Source organism: Dermochelys coriacea, chromosome 6, assembly GCF_009764565.3.
Source record: "Dermochelys coriacea isolate rDerCor1 chromosome 6, rDerCor1.pri.v4, whole genome shotgun sequence".
Lineage (NCBI taxonomy): Eukaryota > Metazoa > Chordata > Testudines > Dermochelyidae > Dermochelys > Dermochelys coriacea.
This window is the reverse complement of record NC_050073.1, coordinates 3,902,803-3,922,998: the sequence shown is the minus strand read 5'-3', so window position 1 is coordinate 3,922,998 and position 20,196 is coordinate 3,902,803. Positions and strand designations below refer to the sequence as shown.

Below are 20,196 nucleotides of genomic sequence, written 5' to 3'. Positions count from 1 at the left end.
TGACTCCAACAAAGAAGCTGCCACGATATGGACAGACTCCCCCGATCCCAGGGTGACCAGCAGTGAGAGGAAGCCGTGAGATTTCATTTCAGAGACTTTCTTTTTGTGGCTCAGGTCAAGTCTATATTAAAAAGTTAAGTCAACCCAGCTACATTGCTCAGGGGTATGAAAAATCCATATCTCTGAGCGATGTAGTTAAGTTGACTTAACCCCCAGTGTAGACAGCACTAGGTAGCTACTGCCTCTCCGGGGGGATTAACCCCTCGCGTCACTGTAGTGAGTGTCTATACTGAAGTGGTAACTGCTAGCTCCCTTGTTGTGGCTGCACTCTCTCTAGTGAGACCTCAAGGAACTATAGTTTGGCTTCTAAGTAATGTTATGTGGATGTTCCTCTTTCAAACACCCATGTTAATTGACCTAAGAGAACCTCACAGAAAATGTTTAAGCACCTGCGTTTGATGCTTGAAACACATCCCTTTCAAAGCCAACATGAGAAATAGCAGGAACCAGACTCCTCAGAGTGCTGTGAGATGTAACTTTACTCCTTGGAGAATTACCTGAAGTGCAGTAAGTGTGTTAGAAATACTGAAGAACTGATAACTGTTGATTACAGGTCTGGGTGGTTCATGGTGAATTAAGAAACTGGTTGGTTGGTTAAGAATAACCCATGTCCTCATTTGAGATATTCCAACCGAGGCTAAAGTAGATCTGAGATGGACCCAAATTTAAAACCAGAAAGCCAGCACTTCCGGGACTCAGTAAAAAGGGGTGATCCAAATTCCAAATTAAATTCCAGCCCAACACTGGCTATAATGTTTATCCAAGAGGAAAATCTAGTTGGTTAGCTTTTCAGAAGAAATGTAATGGGCATCTCTGTAAATGGAAAAATTGACCCCCATTCACACTTACACATCTCCCTGCTGCCCTGGATCAAATCCATGGGCCTATCTAGCCAGATGTCCTGCCCCTCCCTGCAATCCCTAATCAGACCAATGGACCCATCTAGGCCAGTGTCACACCCCTTCCCGCTCGGCTGAGCGTAATGATCAGTGATAATAATGCTGTTTCCCCTCCCACACTTTGTCTGCTCAGTCTATGAGCTCTTCAGTGTAGGGACTGACCCTCACTGTGGCTCTGTGCAGCGCCAGGAACAATTGGGGCCTGATCTTGGTTGGGGTATGTGCAGCGCCCGGCACAATGGAGCCCTGATCTTGGTCAGGGTCTGTGAGGCACATGGTACAACATGGACCTTGACATTGTTTGCAACCTCCAAATGCTAACACAATAAGCGATAATAACAAGACTGCTGTAATGCATTCACATGGGTGTGTGCCAGGAGGATAAATCCACTAATGCTGGTTCAGTACCCAGTTACTAGAGTGTCCAGGCCAATATAAATATATAGCCAATCCCATATAGATTGACTGGGGGCCGCACGGCAGATAGAAGCCCAGACACACACGTACACACAGGAGGCAGAGTGGACATGACCATGTTTTATTGGCAACCATATCTGGGTGGATGGAAATGTGCTCAGACCCTGGCCATGGCTGTACAGATCCAGGAGGCTTGGAACCACATCAGGTCACTGCCCATCCCAGGGAGCTTGGAGCTGGGCCACATGGGCTCCAAATGTGACCAATATGAACTTATACTGTATAAAACTTTGCATCTGATGAAGGGGGTTTTTTGCCCATGAAAGCTTACGCCCAAATAAATCTAAAAAGAAAAGGAGTACTTGTGGCACCTTAGAGACTAACAAATTTATTATAGCATAAGCTTTCGTGCTCACTTCATCGGATGCTACTCTGAAACCAAATAAATCTGTTAGTCTTTAAGGTGCCACCGGACTCCTCGTTGTTTTAGACAGAGCAAAGTAAGTCACAAAGGAAAATAAAACAAAACAAACTAGACTAAACTTAATACACTAAGAAATTGGTTACAAATGACAACTTCTCACCCTAGATGTTATTTCAGGTAAAATCCTTCTCAGGTCAGTTGCCTTTTCTGACCTGGGTCCAGCAGTTCTCTCCCACCCCTGTGGTTACAATCCTTTTGTTTCCAGGTGCTTTCAGGTATCTCTTTGGGGTGGGGAGGCAGTCTCCTAAGCCATCTGAAGACAATCCTTGTTTACTTCCCACACCTTATATAGAATTTCCCTAAGGTGGGAAACCTTTGTTTTGGAAAAAGAAAAGGAGTACTTGTGGCACCTTAGAGACTAACAAATTTATTAGAGCATAAGCTTTCATGAGCTACAGCTCACTTCATCAGATGCATCCGATGAAGTGAGCTGTAGCTCACGAAAGCTTATGCTCTAATAAATTTGTTAGTCTTTAAGGTGCCACAAGTACTCCTTTTCTTTTTATGTCTACATCAGTAATACAAGTTTATACCTTCTCCTCCTAACTCCAGACATAGAAATAATCTATGCAAACAAATAGGATGAACACATTTAGTAGATTATAACCTTTCTAATGATAGGTTACACAGGGCATTTAGCATAAAGCACACTCCAGTCATGTCATATTCATCTTCATAAGCATATGGAGTACAAAATCACAGGGTCGTTCAAGGGTTGTTCTGCCTTGTGCATGCCATTGCCAAGGTGAACAATATGTGTATCTTTTCTGTTTTAGTAGTGTTAAATTTAAGTCAAGTGGGTTAGTATACCATTAAAAACTGGTTTCAACTTCATCCTGGTATTGGAGCTCACTCTGGAGGATAGATTCTTTTTAAAAAACTGGGAGAGGCATTATTGCAGTGGGTTCCACAGTGCCACATACATGAAGAGTAAAACAAAAATTTGGAGTAGTGACACTGCAAATGAGGCCTCCAGATATACATTTTTTGTAATTAGTTACTAGTCAGTACTGGCCATCCATGTTATAAGTTACCCTTAAAGCTGATTGTCTTCATTTGGGAAGCTTTGCTGGGCAGGAGACAGGAGCGGGCAACTTCTCTGTTTCACTGCACTGAGCTGAGCCACTGTGACCACACATTGGAGTGGCTCAAAACCATCCCATCGGCACATGTATCAATATCCCTTAATGGAACAACAAGACATACGCGGTCCCTTCTGCGTTTGTGTTACTGTGTGGAACTCCAGTCGTTGCAATAGATCCAGATATCAAGCTGTATCTTTCGAATAACACGTGACTGGGTTAGGCTGCCGTGTCACTGATCCCAAATCATGAATTGTGCTAAAAGGAACTTGCCTACATAATTTAACACATTGTTGATCTACTGTAGTATTGCTGAGCACTGGGGACAGACAACACCATTCAATTAGCTGTTTATCTCTAATAAGGTCAGACAGTTTTCCTTTTTCAATATTTTCTCATGAACTGGTTCTGGTGGTTAGCACGTAACATCCATAAGCGACACAAGTAAGTTCTCTACCAGTACAATTTTCCCTTGCCTTTAGGATGTTTACAATAACTGATTTTTACTTGTGTTTGATTCAACAGTTTAGCGACATCATGCATACTTTTCAGAGTAGCGACCGTGTTAGGCTGTATCCGCAAAAAGAAAAGGAGGACTTGTGGCACCTTAGAGACGAACAAATTTATTTGAGCATAAGCTTTCGTGAGCTACAGCTCACTTCATCATGCATACTGTAAGTGGGGCATCGTTTTTCAGTAGCCAGGCCCTCAATGCCTCAGAGATGGTTTTCGCTGTCTGGTGGTCTAAATGGTTAATGTGCTTTTAATGTATGTATTTATCATGTAACAGGAACCAAGTTACTTATAACACAATCTATGCTTTTGTTCTCATTTTCCCCAATTCTTTAGCACAAGTAGACTTGCTTTTGCGAAGACATTTATTTTTACTTCCTTATTTTGTGCATTACTAGTTTTCCATAATAAAAATAATGCTTCACTTCTAAAACAGACGCTCACAAAATCTTCTGTGGTGTAATGCTCTCACCCACTGAGCACTCGGTGTTAGCCAAACAGTTAGTAACAGAATTTGTATCCCAGCTTTTCAGAGTTCATTTGATTGTGGTAGCAAATCAACTTTTGTTCAATATTTGAAAGCACTATACAACTATCCATCCATCTGTCTATCCCCATACACACCCCTCTCTCTAACTAGCTGTGTTGGGGTGACACGTTCGTTGGGTATTTATATAGACATACACAGGATATATTACATGCACAACTATTATTATTATTACTGTTATAAGATAAAATGTAAGTTATTTTTGTTGTTATTACGAGACACTCCCAGAAAATTGATTTTGATCTCTGTGACCCCAGTGTAAATCCGCAAGTGACCCCGCTGAGGCCAATGGTGTCAGGGCTGGATTCTGATCTCAGTTTTAAAGAGAAATGCAATGTAAGCTGGAAGCAGCTCCAACCCAGTTCCAGTCGCTATGTGGACAGTAGCATAACTATGCTGGGTAGCCCGGCAGCCCTGGGAACTGGAGCACTTGATAACGGCGTTTGTAGGAACCATTCGGCCGTCTACACAGCAGAGGCCAGAGTTAACCCAGCTGTGGCCTGACAACACGAGTGGGGGCGGGGTGCAGTGTCACTCCCTGTCATGGGGCAGGACGGCTGGCGCAAGTCTAGCATGCAGCGACAGCCATCAGTTAGCTCCTCCCGGCGGGACCTCGCTCCCCAGGGCTGGCCGCCAGGGCCTGGGTGGGCAGGATTGGTGCAACCACAGCTGCCCGATCAGCTGCAGATGCAGGGGTGGGACCAGTCAGGAAGTGGACCAACTGGGGCTCTTGCTGAGCTCCAGCGTCTGCTCTGCAAAACTCCTGGACATTTTCTGTTAGCTGAAAAATCTGCCCAGACGGAGGAAGGAGCCTCAAAGGCAATGTGCAGGAAAACCCGGACATGTGATCACCCTACCTGAGTCTCCAGCCCTGGCTGAGCCTGGCCTGTGTTCCCTGGACATGGGGGCAGCTACACCTGCTTGGAGACAACAGGGAGCTCACTCAGAAAGGAATCGGAGCAGCCTCTGCCCCTCCTTCGTCCCTGCTGGGATCCCGCCTGACACTCTCCACATCACTCAGCTATCTGTTGGATTCCCCCCAACACCCTCAGCCTGCACGCCCCATGCCACCCACCTCCCCCGCTGCCTGGATCCCTCCCCCATCCTCCCATCCCGGCCTACTCTCCCCACACCGCCTGCCTCCCTCACTGCCAGGATCCCTCCCTTCCACAGGAGAAACCCCTCAGTCTTTGGCCAGTTCCCCATAGCACAATCTCAGCTTTCTACGGCAGCAGGGAGCTTGTGGACAGCCAGCCTCTCGGTGCAGTGAACCCAGAGGAATTTTAGGGCGCTCCATAAATTACATAATGCACTGGGGTGGGGGTCTTGAACATGACCAAAAACCCGTGTTACTGTCCCATTCCCGACACAGCTGGACAAATGTCAACCCACCTGTGACTCTTGTCTGCGTGCTGCTGGTCGGAGCTGGGGTCTGCTGGGTGCCACCTGTAGCTGCAGCAGAGAAGGAGGAGAGAGGTTCGGCTCTCAGGGGCACACCCCGAGCGAGCCGCTCCCCCCACAGGGATGGGGATTTGGGAGCCGGTAGGAGAAGGTTTGGGGTGACCCATAGCTGAGTCGGGGAATGTTGCCATGAGGAATCAGTGGCGGGGAAGAGGAACAGAAAAAAACTCCCCCATAGAAAGGAGAATGTTTGGTTCCCTGTTGGACTGATGAAGCAAGAAAAATAACCATTTCTTGGGTCCAGGACTCCTCCCACCGGGTATGAGCAACTCCTCATCCATCTATTTATCCCCCATCCCTCCTTCTCTCCCTTTCCAACACCCCTATCTTTTCCTATCTCCATATGAATAGATCTTTCCCTCTGTGTCTCTCACCCCCCATACACAATTCCCCAGTATGGAGCCGTGATCCCCACTGGGTGTGGGGGGGTTCATTTCCCGTTTGGGAGAGGAGAGGGAAGAGATGGAGGCTGGGCTGGTACAAGCGAACCATCAATTACTGGCCTGGCCCTGTCTGGATCGAGTTGCCTCAGTGATACGGTGGAAAACCCTAACTCCCTTTGTGGACCTAGAACAGGAAGTTAGGTGTCTAAACCAGGGCTGCAAGTAACTGAAAGGTGTTTCTGGTACGAAGGCCTGGCTCCGGGCCCCTGGAAGGGCAGGGTCTCGGCCAGAAGGGGCGGGACTGTGGGTCAGCCTCCCCCAGCAGCTCTTCAGTGCTGCCTGGCCAGTGCTGCCCGGGGATTTAAAGGGCCCGGGGCCCTGGCCACTGCCATGGTAGCAGCGGTGGTGGCCGGGAGTCCTTTGGGCCCTATTAAATTGCCGGGCCCCAGGGAAGCTGCCCCGTTTGCCGCCCTGCCAGTGGGGTCCTTAGGGTGCTGCCGTGGCAGTGCTTTAACGTCGCTGCCCCTTTTGCCCTCTCCCTTGGCGGCCTTGGGCTTGAACATCCGCTGTGTACGGGCCCGTACTGGTGGCCATTTTTTACCGGTACACCATACCAGCCCACTTTCCCCTCTGGTCTCAAGCCCTTTGGATCTGTGATATCCAGTGGCAGCCTTGCCTGAGAAGGGGCGGCACAATTCTGCCCTTGGGGGGGCTGTGCCAAGGAAGCCAGCAGCATTGCTCATTTTTCTGCTTGGCAGGCCGATAAGCAGGCAGTTCCTGTATGTGAAGACCCATCAAGACAAGATCCCCCTTAGGGAGGGGGCGATCCCCCCCCCTTGAGAGCCCCTCACTCACCCTTCCCTGTGGCCTGGAACAGGTTGTGTGCCAAGCTCTTCTTGTCCATGTCCTCCAGCACCTTCCTGGCCACCTCCACCATGTAATCCACCTTGTAGTAGCTGATGAGCAGGTGAGTAATTTCTACGGCGCCTGCTTTTTCCAGCTCTCCCCATTTGATGGGGTTATAACCTTCCTTGGGCTGGAAATTGTTCAGCTTGTCTTTAAGTGTCTTCAAGTCCGACTCGCCCAGCTCTCTAACGGTGTCGAACAGGTGGGATCTCAGGGTCTTTTCTATGCTGGCTCTTTCCCCCAAGACAACGGGCACGAGGCAATGTCCCGAAAAGAAAGTGAAACAAATTTCACCACTTCTGGCCAAGTCCCACCCTCTTCTCTTCTGTGGCACTGGGCTGTGCTCAGTTGGAAGATTAACAGTTTTGATCTGGCTCCCAATTTTTGTGGCCCTTTTGTGGGGTCAGGGGTTTTGCTCCTGGGGGGGCACTAGGGGGCTCAGCCTCATATTCACTCCTGTTGTCTTGTGTTATTCAAACACTCCTAGGCATGGAGATTGGGAGGGCAAAGGGCATCTGTGCCCTGGTTGGGAAGGAAAGCAGAGTTGGGGTGAGGGGCAGAAATCGGCAGGAAGAGTGGCAAGAACAATGCACACACACAGAGACACCCAGACACCGACACAGTTACACCCCCCCACCCCCAAGAGACAGTTGCACACACAGAATAACACACAGACAACCCACCCCACACTCAGTTACACACAAACACTACACACAGGGACACGTACACAGTTACACCACAGACATACCGTACACAGAGACACACATGCATCCTGACACGCACACACACTGACAGTCACTGACAGATACACACACTGCACTCAGACACTTGCCACAGACACTGTCACACACACACACACACACATACAGACTTGCATGCACAATTATGCACAGACACACCAAAATACCGACATGAATACACACTGACTGATACACCCCCTCCCCCGAATCCCCATTTACAGATCAGAAGAAAGTGGAATATCCCATTCCTCCAGCAAAGGAAATGAGGTGTGCCAATAAAATCTTGAAGCTAGTCTTAGTAAGGGTAGATGTGGCCTATTCTCAACAGTTGACAAGAAGGGGTGAATACCAACAGAGGAAAAATTACTTTTTGGAGTGCTAACGAGACTAACAAATTTATCTGGGCATAATCACATCTTCTTGTCAACTCTTTGGAATAGGCCACATCTACCCGGATTGAATTGGCCTCATTAGCACTGACCCCCACCCCACACATACTTGGTAAGACAACTCCCATCTTTTCATGTGCTGTATATTTATACCTGCCTATTGTATTTTTCACTCCATGCATCTGATGAAGTGGGTTTTAGCCCATGAAAGCTTACACCCAAATAAATTCGTTAGTCTCTAAGGTGCCACAAGGACTCCTAATCCTTGATGAAACGTACAAAGCCTCAGCTAAGAAAGGAGCAAAGAAATTTGTTATACGCTGGTGCCATCTACTGAATATTGAAGGAACAGAGCTATCCAAAATCTGAGAGCCAACAGCCAAGCAGAAAATACCTCCATCGAACACCGAAACAGGGTCTAAAAAAATGTCAGAAGTTGCTGACTCCAACAAAGAAGCTGCCGTAACATGGACACACTCCTCCTATCCAGGGTGACCAGCAGTTTGGGGAAGCCGTGAGATTTCATTTCAGAGATTGTTCTTTCTTTTTATGACTCAGGCGAGGTCTACACTAAAAAGTTAGGTCGACCCTGCTACATCACTCAGGGGGTTGAAAAATCCATATCCCTGAGCGATGTAATTAAATTGACCTAACCGCCAGTGTAGAAAGCACTAGGTAGCTACTACCTCTCGGGAATGTGTGTGTGCGGATTAACCCCTCCCATCTGTGTAGCGAGTGTCTATCCTGATGTTGTAACTGCTAGTTCCCTTTTTGCGGCTATACTTTCTCTAGTGAGGCCTTGAGGAACTGTATTTTGGCTTCTCCTCCTTGGTACACCCAAGTCAATTGAACTAAGAGAATCTCACAGAAAATGTTTAAGCACCTGCTTTTGATGCTTTAAACAAGTCCCTTTCAAAGCCAACGTGAGAAACAGCAAATGCCAAACTCCTCAAGGTGCAGCCTGTGAGACATAACTTTACTCCTTGGAGAATTACTTTAGATGCAGTAAGTGTGTTAGAAATACTGGAGAACTGATAACTGTTGATTGTAGATCTGGGTCATTCATGGTGAATTAATAAACTGGTGGCTGGTTAAGAATAACCCAGTGTCCTCATTTGAGACATTCTGATCGAGGTCAAAGTAGATCTGAGAAGGACCCAACTTTAAAATCAGAAAGCCAGTACTCCCGGGATGCAGTAAAAATGGGTGAGCCAAACTAAATTCCAGCCCTAAACTGGCAATAAAGTTTATCCAATAGGAAAATCTAGTTTGTTAGATTTTCAGATGAAATCTAACTGGCACTTTGGCAAATTCAAAAAATTGACTCACATGCCCCATTCACACTTACATATCTCCCTGCTATTCTGGACCAGACCCATGGCCCATCTAGGCCAGTATCCCACCCCTCCCTGCTTGGCTGTGGGTGATGATCCCTAATAATAATTCTCTGTTTTCCCTCCCATCCTTTGACGGTCAGTCTATAAGCTCTTCAGGGCAGGGACCGACTCTCACTGTGGCTCTGTGCAACATCTGACCCACTGGGGGCCCTAATTTCGGTCGGGGTCTGTGCAGCGCCAGGAACAACGGGGCCCTGATCTTGGTCAGGGTCTGTACAGCACCAGGCACAACTGATCTTAGTTGCAACCTCCAACTGCTTCCATAACAACCAATAATAACAAGATTCCTGTAATGCACTCACATGGGTGTGTGCCAGAAGAATAAATCCACTAATGCTGGTACAGTGCCCAGTAAATAAGGTGTCCGGGCCTTATAAAGATGTAGCTGATCCCTCACAGATTGATTGGGGGCCATATGGCAGATAGAAGCCCAGACACACACGTGCACACAGAAGGCAGAGGGGACATGACCATGTTTTATTGGAGACCGTATCTGGGTGGATGCGAACATGCTCAGATCCCAGCAGTGCCTGTACAGATCCTGGAGGCTTGGAACCATGTCGGGTCACTGCCCGTCCCAGGGAGCTTGGAGCTGGGCCACATGGGCTCCAAATGTCTGGAGGAGCAGTGATGGCATGGGGTGTGACTGTGGCACTTCCAGCTATGTGGACATGGTCTGGGAGTCTCTGGTAATGGACACATGCTTGGGCATGATTGAGATGCTTTTGGTAATGGAGGCATGAACCTCTGGTGATGGGGGGCCATGATAATGGCACTTCTATTGATGGTAGCATGACAAGACATTGTTACGGAGCTTCTGGTGATGTAGCATGTGGTTAGCTGTGGTTACAGAGCGTCTGACAACATAGTTATAGAACTTCCAGTGACGTTGGCCATGGTTGAGGCACCTCCTCCTCTGGTGATGTCAGGCATAGAGAGGCATGGCAGGGCATGGCTTCTCTGGGGTGTGGCTGGGCGTGGTTTCAGCACTGCCAGACCAGGTGACATGATTGGGAGTGCCTGTGGCTCACTTGGCAACATGGGCATGGTTGGGTGTGGCCGCGATGATGTGGGGTGAGGTTATGGCACAGCTGGTGAAGTAGAGCCAGCTGGGCGTGGTCATGGCTCTTCTGGTGATGTGGGGTATGGTTGGGTGTGGTTGTGGCACCTCCAGCTCTGGCATCTTGGGTCAAGGTTGGGCATGGCTGTGGCACATCTGGCAGCATAGAGCATGGCTGGGCATGGCTACAGCGCCTTTGGGAACATGGTTATGGCACTCCCGGCTCCGTGGGGAGAGGCTGGGCGTGGCTACCGCACCTCTGGCTCTGCGGGGCGCCGTTAGGAGGCCTCCGGCTCCGGCGCGTAGATGACCAGCGGCTGGCTGTTCTTGCCCTTGTCGTGCCAGCAGACGTCAAAGAAGGGGTAGACAGTTGTGGTGAAGCGCGTGTGGAAGGCGAAGAGCTGCGCCAGGTTGTCCTCGTCGCTGGCGTCGTAGAACCCCAGCATCCCGTCCTCGAAGCTGAGATAGAGCCCAATCCGGCTGGGCTTGGTCTCCACCCGCAGCAGCCGCGGCTCCTTGTGCTCCACGTGGGCCTCGTAGTTCTTGCCTTCCTTGCAGCCCAACAGCCAGAAGCCGTTGGAGGGCAGGGCCTGGAGCCGACCCTTTCGCCCCGCGTCGGCCGAGATGAGGCCCAGCGCCCAGCGCGGCTTGTCGCCCACTGTCACCTCCCAGTAGTGCTCGCCACCGGAGAAGCTCTGGCGGCTCACCACGCAGTTGGACTTGTCGAAGCGGCCCGAGTCATCAGAGCTCACTGGCTGCTTGTGCTCCACGCACTCCACCTGCTTGCCGTCCTCTGACACCACCAGGTTGGGGTGGGCTGTGTCTGGGTCAAAGGTCAGGTTCTCCAGAGCTGGTGGGAGGGGAAGGGGAGAAAGGAATGGGGCACGTGTGGGATCCTGGAAAGTTGGCTCAAAATTCCACCCCTTGTCACCTCCCACCATCCCCATTTTTCCTAATTCTTCTTTCCCAAGCGTCCCCCTCAAGGGAGGCCAGAATCTCAGGTGGGGTCAGAGGGTGCTCGGCACACTGGAGCCTAGTGAATAGAGCACTGCACTGGGCCCTGGACTCCTGGGTTCTATTCCCGGCTCTGCCACGGGTCTGTTGAGCTGATCACTTCACTCAGGGTCTGTTTAGCACCCGGCAAAACTGGTGATTGCTGTGCAGGGTAAATGAGAATAAAATATGTCCTTGGATATATACAGGGATCCCTCACCCGATGCTGAGATGCAGCTACTTCTGGGGCGGGAGGGCTGTTTATACAGGGGTGCTGAGGTGCAGCTACCTCTGGGGTGGGGCGCAGGGGTTTGTTTAGCAGCCGTACTGCAATCCTGCACTGGAAGTAAAGGTAGAATTTAGAGAACAGAATGGAGTCACCACAGCTGGGATTTTGCCAGGACATTGTGGTTAACTCGCTGACTCTTGGAAAAATGCCAGGGACATTTAAAAACCAGGAATGGCCAGAGCGTTGGTATGAAGTCTCATTTGAAATGCAGCACAGCTCCCCCTGCACTGTGCTGGGGCCCTGGGGCCAGCCCTGACAGCCGAGGGGAGAGCGCCCCCTACTGAGCCACCAGCCTGCTCTCTGCCGCACAGCGCCCCCTAGCGCTGCACTAGGGCAGTGGGGCCAGCAATGACACAGCACCCCCTACTGATTCGTCTCCTGCAGATGCCCTACCTGGCATCAGTGAGCGGAACATCTTCCTCCACACCTGGAACTTGAAATCATCTGTGATGATCGGCAGCTGGATGTCCATCCGGGCAACCGGCGGGGACTCTCCCAGAATCTTCTGCAGCCTGCAGGGAAGGAAGAGCCAGTCAGAGGGCCATGTGCCCAGGGATGGGAACCAGGAGGAATGGGGGGGCAGGTGTATGGAGGTCAAAGTGGGAAGATAAGAAGCAATGGGGAGGTCAAGACTGTGTGACTCAGTTCTTGGATCCATTCATCTGGCAGGAAATGTTGTCTTCCCGAGACCTGGGTGTGTGAGGCTCGTGTGCAAGGGGAGGAGTGGGAGCAGACCTGGTTGGAGCACACAGTAAGAGAGGCACTCTGGATTTGTGCAATAGGAGAGGCAGGCTGGCCTCATGGTTAAGACACTGGCCTGGATCTCAGGACGCTTGGGTTCAATTCCTAGTGCTGCCACAGATCCACTCATGCAAGTCACTGAATTGCTCTGGGCCTCAGTTTTCCCATCTGTAAATGGGGCTAATAATCCCTTCTTTGCCTAGCATGTGAGCTCACTGAGTGTCTGAGCAGCACCTGCCATAAGCAGGGCCCTCGATTTTGGTTGGCGGGGGGAGGGGGAAGTCTGTGCAACACCTGACAAAGGGGGCCTTGATCTCGGTTGTGGGGTTTGTGCAACACCTGGCACAACGGGGCCCCTGATGTTGGTTGGGTGGTCATGCAGCGCCTGGCACAGTAAGGCCTCCATCTCAAGTGAGGTCTGCGCACTGCCCGACATAATGGGGCCCTGATGTTGGAACGTGGAGGTGTTACCCTAATGTGAGGCACTATAGGGAGGGGGAATGTGTGGCGGGAAGGAGTGTGCCAGAAATACTGACACTGCAGGGGGCAAGGGATGAGCTAGTGTGCAAAAGGAAGGCGGTGAAAAGGGTGAGTGTGCAAGAAGGCCTGAGTATGGCCAGCAGTGTGTGTGCAAGGGGAGAGGGGTGTGTGAGAAGAGTGAGCCAGAGGGCCCACGTGTGAGAGGAAGCCGGTGAGTGAGCAAGGCCTGGGGCAGAGGCTCCCAAGGAGACGGCTGCGGGCAAGCGTGTCTAGAATGTGGTTTCCAGTTCCAGGCATCCATGTTCAAGCAAGATGAAGCTAGAGTGGACCAGGTGCAGCGATGGGCAATGGGGGGCCTGCAGGGCCGATGGGAGGAGAGGAGACCGGATGCGCTTGGCTGGGTTAGCCTGGCGAAATGCTGGCTGAGGGGGTCTGATCGCTCCCTATTGACACGTCGGGGGAGGGAGCAGAGCTGTAAGCGATGCTGGCACCAGAGGTGGGGACACGCTGGGTGCGAAGCAAGGGAGGCTGGACAGGAGAAGAAGGTTTCTGGCCATAGGAGGAGGGAGGGTCTGGATCGGCCTCCCAGCAGCAGCAGTGCGGGCCAGGAACTGAGCTGGTGTGAGGATGGAGCTTGATCCATTTCGGGCTGAGCTGACAAGGGGCTTTCGGAGAGGCTGCAAGAGCAGCGACTGGACTTGGTGACCCAGTAGGGCCCTTCCGGTCCAATGTCTCCAGCCCTATGGGGCGGACTGGGGGCTGGGGTAGGGGGAGGAGCTGAAGGAGAGCAGCAGAGGAGTGGGAGCGCTCACCTGCTGGCCACCAGGCAGTATTTCTGTGGAGAAGAAGACGAGGGTGAAGATTAGCACCTGGCCCACAGCATCTCCCCGTTCCCAGCCCACCCACCCACCCACCCCACTTCTAACCCAGCCCCCGTGAACCACAGAGGCGACAGCATCACGTTAAAAAGACAGACAGAGTCGGGGGTGGGTCTGGGGAGGGGAACGGACACAGGGACCTGGTGCGTATGTAAGGGGGACAGAGACACAGGGATGTTTGGGGTCACAAAAGACAGACAGACACAGGGATGTTGGGGTTGGGGGGTGGCAGACAGACACAGAGACGTTGGGAGGGGTCACAGACAGACAGACAGACAAAGGGATGTTGCGGGGAGGGCAGGGTCACAGGCAGACACAAGGAATGTGGTGCAGAGCCCTGGACTCTAAGGGCTTGTCTACACTTAAAAGACTGCACCACTGGCGTGCTTAAGTGACGACACTATCTACACGGAGGGGAGGGCATTTTCCATCAGCGTTGGCAATCCACCTCCCCGAGAGATGTAGCTATCTCGGTGGGAGAAGCTCTCCCGTTAGCAGACTGCTGTCTACCCCAGGAGTTTGTGTGGTATAACCGTGTGGCTCAGGGTGTGGATTTTCCACACCGCTGAAGGACACAGTTACATCAGCATAAATTGCTAGTGTGGACCAAGCCTGAATTTTCCCAGCTAACAACAATCCAGCGCAAAGGGGGATAGAAAATAGTTTAGAAAACACAAAAGACAGATTGCATTCAAATCTGCTGACCATCCTCCCCGCCCCCAGCCTGCCAAGGGTGTGGTTCAGGTCACACCTGGTAAACAAGAGGAGAAAGGAACAGGAAATCAATGAACCAAAATTGGTGGCTTGGAAATTAGGCCTAACTGGAGGCCAGAATAATGAAGGGATGGCCTGTTCCACCCACCACTCCCATCTGGTGGAGGTGGTGGTGGTGTCAAAACAGGGGATGAGTGGCCTAGAAGGAAGGACCAAGTTTCCCCATCATGGTTGCCACCTACATCATCTGCTGCGACCCAGGGGTCCGCTGTATCACCATCCTGTCCTGATCCTGTGGGAGGTTCTGGCCAGACAGAGGGACCCAGATGACATTGTCATCTCTGCTGGCTAAATCCTGAACACCAGCTGGGATGTGAAACTAAGGTGCCAGCTGTCACCCACCTCCCTTGTGGGGCTTTTTCCTTCCTCCACCTTAGTCAGGTGGTCACAGACAGACACACAGAGGGAGGAGTCACAGACAGACAGACACAGGGAGCGGGGTCACAGACAAACAGAGGCAGGGGTGGGATCACAGAGACAGAGGAACAGGAGGTGGGGGGTCACAGACAGACACAGGAAGGCAGGGGTGGGGTGCCAGAGACAGGGGTCACAGACAGACACAGGGGGCAGGGTTACAAACACAGGGGGTGGGGTCCCAAACAGACAGACAGACAAGCCTGGGGTGGGGGTCACTAGGAGGGTGGTGAAGCACTGGAATGGGTTACCTAGGGAGGTGGTGGAATCTCCTTCCTTTGAAGTTTTTAAGTTTTTGACAAAGCCCTGGCTGGGATGATCGAGTTGGGGATTGGTCCTGCTTTGAGCAGGGGGTTGGACTAGATACCTCCTGAGGTCCCTTCCAACCCTAATCTTCTCTGATTCTATGAGTCACAGACAGGGGTGGAATCACAGAGACAGCCAGAGACAGGGATTAGGGGGTCACAGACTGATGGACACAGACAATGGCAGGGGGTGGGGTCCCAGACAGACAGACGAACGAAGGGGCAGAGTCCCAGACGGACAGAAGCAGGGGGCGGGTGTCTCTCCTCACCCTCAGGAACTCGGTCTGGCTCTCCTCCTGCACCTCGCCCAGCACGGCCTCCATCTGCTTGAGCTGGTCTAGGTAGTGGCCCATGGTCTTGTGCTCATCCTGCAGCACGGCCGTGGCCTGCTTCTGCACCCGCTCTGCCTCCCGGCCCAGCGAGGCCTCCAGCACCTCCAGGAAAGTGCGTATCACCCCCAGCTGCTCCGACACCTGCTGCTTGAACCGCACCACCGTGTCCTGCAGCCAGGGAGGGATGGATGGTCACTGCCTTGTCACTCCCCCACTATTGCCCCGATTCCTCCTGGGATCAGAGCCCCCCTGTAACTACCCCTAATAGCACCTCCCCTCCCGGATCTGCTCCCATCCCTGGGGTGGGAGCCCCACCAGCAACCTCCTCCCCACATTTGTCTTCATGAATATGGAGGATGCACAGATTGCTTTGTTACTGTAGGGTCTCCTGACATTGCTAGGGCTACACATGGCTTGTTATTGTAGGGTCTCTCATCAGTGCTGGGGTTGTGCACACACTACTTGTTATTGTAGGGTCTCCTGACATTGCTAGATACACACATGGTTTGTTGCTGTGAATTTCTCATGGACACTGGGGTTGCACACACTGCTTTGTTATTGTAGGGTCTCTAGTGAGGACTTAACTATTGGGAGTAGCTTGTCTGACATTCACTGAAAGGAGAAGAGTGTGTAACTTCTGGGTGCTGGCAGGTAGGCCAGTGGGATCCCTTTGAACTAACAGTGCATTCACCCACTGTTTCAAACACATCATAGATCCCCTTCCACAGCACACCTCCGAATCTCCTGAACGCGTGTGTACACACACACACCCACCCAGAGGGCCCCTGCTGTCTCACCTCCACCTCTGCTATCTGTCTGTTCAGCAGAGTGATCGTTTTCTCCTTACGCACTTGCGCCTCCTGCAGTTGAATTTGCTGCTGGGGAAGTTGTTTCTGAGAGAGCAAGAGAAAAAGATGAATCGAGTGGTCTGATCCAGGGTGGCAGGGCGGGGGCGGGATACTGGGCTGGATGGGCCCAGGAATCTGATCCATGGGAGGAACAATGGGGCAGGATACCAGGCAAGATGGGCCCATGGGTCTGATCCATGGGGGGAACAAGGGGGCAGGATACCGGGCTAGATGGACCCATGGGTCTGATCCATGGGGGGAACAAGGGGGCAGGATACCGGGTTAGATGGGCCCGTGGATCTGTTACCTTCATCCTCTGGTGGGCTTCGGCAGCCGTGATGATGTTGTGGCCCTTGTGCTTGCCCAGCGAGGCGCACACCCCGCAGATGACCTGCTGGTCCTGCTCGCAGTAGACGCTCAGGGGGTCCATGTGCTCCTCGCAGTGGTCGTGGGGCACCTGCCGAAAGCACTGCACCAGGTGCTCCATCTGCTGGTTGATGCGCAGCTGCTCCACCTTGGTGGGGGCCTGGCAGGTGGGGCAGGCCGCGGCCCGGGACAGGCACTCCAAACAGAAGGTGTGGCCGCACTCAGCCGTCACGGGGGCCTTGAACAGCTTCAGGCAGCTGGGGCAGCTCAGGTCCTGGTGCATGCCCTGCATCAGGAGCTGCTTGGAGTTCGACATGGCTGGGCGGTGGGGTGGGCTGGCAGAGAGGGGACAGAAGGTAACTCCATGTATCCCATTCCCACCCCCTGAGCCAGCCAGTCCTGGAGCCAAAGCCCCCTAGAGGCACCAAGTCCCATTTCCTGCGCTCCCCACCCCTGCTTGGGATAAAGTAGTCATTTCCCTTCCCTCTGGGCTGCCTTCTAATGTGTCTGGCCTATGCAGCCTGACCTACTGGAGGAATGTTAACCCTGCGTGGTATCTGCTGGGCCCATGGCTGCAAGGTGACCAAATACCTATAAATAGCTGGCTTGGAACGGATATCGCAATGGGAGCCGAGCTCTGGGGCTGGCAGATTCTCCATCCTTGGATCACTGCCTCGCCCTGGGAGTTGTGTGTGACTGTGTTGCACAGCCCTGATTTTTTGTCTTGACGCTATTTTGCTACAGCGTATTCCACGGCACCCAGGCATTGCAGTGAATTGCACGGGATTTATGGCTTTGCAGTTGTGTGCTGTATGGCCGCGAACGTGTATGGCATTCTGTTCCCTCTGCTGCAGTGTGCCGTGCGTGGCCGGGCATTGCGCTGTCGTCTCGTTAAGCACAAAGTATTTATCGCAGTGAATTCCGCATGCATCGATCGGCATTGCATTGCATGGTGTTTTGGTGCAGTGAGGTGCACTGTGTTGCAGTCATTGTACTGTTGTGATGGAGTGCCGGTCGGACAAGAAGCAGTTGGCTTAATCTGCAGCATGTGTGTATGTGGGGGCTACATATAGGCAGTTCTCTGGCCTGTGTTATCCAGGGGTACAGACTCGATGGTCCCGTCTGGAATCTATGAATCTCATGCTGGGCTGTTGCTATGATGGGGAGCAGTCTGCAGGGCTGAGCCCTCCCTAGACCATGCTGCGTGCCAATGTCAGGTCCACGGCTGAGGACCAATAAAGGCCATTTCCCAAGTGGGATGAGGGGGTTAGGCCAGCCTGGCTTTCCCCATATCCTGTCCCACAGTCCCACATTGCGGCTGGGAATAAGGGACTAGAGGGGCGCTGGGAGGGGGTGAAGCAGAAAGGAGGGAACAGACTGATCCCCAATGGGTAGAGATGGGTGAGACCCATTCCGGAGGGGCCTGACACACAGCAAAGGGGGCCTGGATGGCTTCTCCATACATCGGACACGGTGGGGGGAGGGAGTGAGACAGATGCACAGACAGAAGAGAAGAGATACGAACACAGAGAGAGAAAGAGAGAGAGAGAGAGAGAGAGAGATACTGAGGAACATTTTTAGCCTCTGCCCAGAGAGATTTGGGTTAAATAACCAGCCCCTTCCCCAGCCAGCTCCCTTCTCTGGCCTGCCCCCCTCTTTCCCTGCCACATGCTCTTCCCGCATACAAGCTGTCCCTCCGCTACCATCCGGGCTCAATGTCAGCACCATGGGGTTAAAACGACGCGCAGGAGAGAGGAGAAAAAAAGACATGAAACATGGAGACAGACTCAGGGCGGACAAACACGGACAGACGGATGCAGACAGAGGCCTCACTCTGAGTATTTCTGATCCCTGCCCGGAGCTAAGTAACTCCAGCTTGCGCCAGCTAACCCCTGGTGCTCTCCTAGAGGGCAGTGGCTGAGCCCACGTCCCTGTCAGATCCTCTGGCCTTGCCCACGCAGCCTGCCCCGTTCTACGCCGTTTAGAAAGACGATGCCTCCCTTCAAGTTTTCCCAACCACCCTCTAAGCCTGGACCCTGGCACCCCGGTCGCAATAGGCTGCATACAGCCCAAGGGGCACTGAAATATACCCACAGCCACCGCTCCGGGTGGGAGAGAAAGAAAGCAGCGTCTTACTGAGATCAGAGGAGGTGGATTGGGGAGCACGGTCCGGCTGGAGGGCGATGAGGTGCAGAGATCGGATGGGCACCGAGGAGCAGCTGACTGCAGGGATGGGCTCAGCCGCAGCGCGACTGCCCCACGGCCCCTCCCCACCTCTATATATAGATCAATAACCAGCTGCTGTTCTGGGAAGCACAGGACACTGGCCAGTTTTTGTCAGCAGAGCAGGAGGGGGAGGGAAGGGTGACAGGCAACTGGCTCAGGCAGCTGTTGGCATGGGAAGACATGGCTCTCATTCCCCACACAGTCTCTCTGCTAAGGGCGAGCGCCCTGCACTGCTCGTCTGGATGCCTGGGTCCCATTCTGCATCCCAGTCTTCCCCTGCACCCCAGAGCCTGGGTGTGCTAAACTGTCATCCAGGACGCCTGGGTCCCATTCTCCATTCCGTTCCCTTCCCCCTGGGAACCAGGGGCTATGGGGGAGCACCCTGCACTGCTGTTCCAGACACCTGGGGACCCTCATGCCTTCTGGCTCTGGGGCATGGATCAACTGTGATTTGGGGTGGGGCGAATCTAGCAGCCCAGCTTGGCCCAGCTAGCTGCCACGATCGGATTTCCCAGCCAAGATATTGCGGAGAGTCATGGCAGCTGCTGACCGTGCCTGGTGTGTGAGCTTCGGTGGACACCCTGAGGTCAGAGCAGGAGCGATGGGGGTGAATGGAGCTGTCTGTACTTGGGTGTAGGGTTGCCTGCTTTCTAATTTCTGAAAACCGGACACTACAGCAGGAATGCTGGAACATCCCCCTGCCCCACCTGTTCCCCTGAGGCTCCGCCCCGCCTCTCCCCCAGGCCCTGCCCCCTGCTCCACCTCTTCCCCCAAAGGACAGTGCAACTGAGGCCAAGGGAAAGCAGGAGCTCTGAATGGGTCTCCATGACTAAGTGAGGTCTTGGGGCGGGGCCTTGGTGAGGAATTGGTGGGGCTGTCTGAGCCCTAGTGCAGCCTGGCGAGGAGGGAAGGATCAGAACTGGAGTCCTGAGCTCCCTGTAATGAGCCTGGATGCAGCCCCTCTGACAGCCTGCATCTATCTCCCCTAAAACTCTTTCACCTGGTTTTTGTGGCTGTCCTCCAGCGCCTGGTAGAGCCATCCTGCAGTCCCTGTTCCAGCTCAGGACGAGTTCACACAGCTTCTGCATCTTCTCTGGATTTGTACTCCCAGATTTAATGTTTGAGTATTGCTAGTCATCTAGAGTGGCGCCGTATAATTTATTCAGAACGCTGCCCACTGCAGTGACCCGCTGGCTCAGCTGTTCTTAGTGC

At 52.6% G+C, this 20,196-nt stretch overlaps 2 protein-coding genes across 3 annotated transcripts in view; both read right to left on the bottom strand.

The window, feature by feature from the left end:
• LOC119856565 (apoptosis-associated speck-like protein containing a CARD) overlaps positions 1-10,461 on the bottom strand; it is a 26,056-nt gene extending 15,595 nt beyond the window's left edge. The window contains exons 1-4 of the mRNA XM_043516098.1: positions 10,310-10,461; positions 6,702-7,090; positions 5,395-5,454; positions 4,860-4,919 (exon numbers count right to left, since the gene is read on the bottom strand). Coding sequence (XP_043372033.1) covers positions 4,860-4,919; positions 5,395-5,454; positions 6,702-7,090; positions 10,310-10,461 — 661 coding nt within the window. The remainder of the gene's footprint in view (positions 1-4,859; positions 4,920-5,394; positions 5,455-6,701; positions 7,091-10,309) is intronic.
• Positions 9,042-20,196, bottom strand: TRIM72 (tripartite motif containing 72). Of its 2 annotated transcripts, none has more exons than XM_038404133.2 (7): positions 19,985-20,196; positions 16,700-17,093; positions 16,342-16,437; positions 15,482-15,712; positions 13,654-13,676; positions 12,014-12,132; positions 9,042-11,188 (listed from the first exon to the last, which is right to left on the bottom strand). In XM_038404133.2, the coding sequence occupies exons 2-7, from the start codon at positions 17,072-17,074 to the stop codon at positions 10,617-10,619; spliced, it is 1,416 nt and encodes a 471-aa protein (XP_038260061.1). In that variant the 5' UTR covers positions 17,075-17,093; positions 19,985-20,196; the 3' UTR covers positions 9,042-10,616. The 2 variants fall into 2 exon arrangements, with proteins under 2 accessions (XP_038260061.1, XP_038260060.1); XM_038404132.1 differs by lacking the exon at positions 19,985-20,196 and adding an exon at positions 18,895-19,017 and having other exon boundaries at positions 9,734-11,188.

Excerpts from the sequence above, each read along its gene's own strand:
- TRIM72 (XM_038404133.2), bottom strand. The coding sequence starts at position 17,074 with ATGTCGAACTCCAAGCAGCTCCTGATGCAGGGCATGCACCAGGACCTG. Across the intron at positions 15,713-16,341 it reads GACAGATAGCAGAGGTGGAG|GACACGGTGGTGCGGTTCAA; the intron begins GTGAGACAGCAG and ends CCCTGGCTGCAG. Across the intron at positions 11,189-12,013 it reads GTTCCGCTCACTGATGCCAG|CTCTGGAGAACCTGACCTTT; the intron begins GTAGGGCATCTG and ends CCCTCCCACCAG.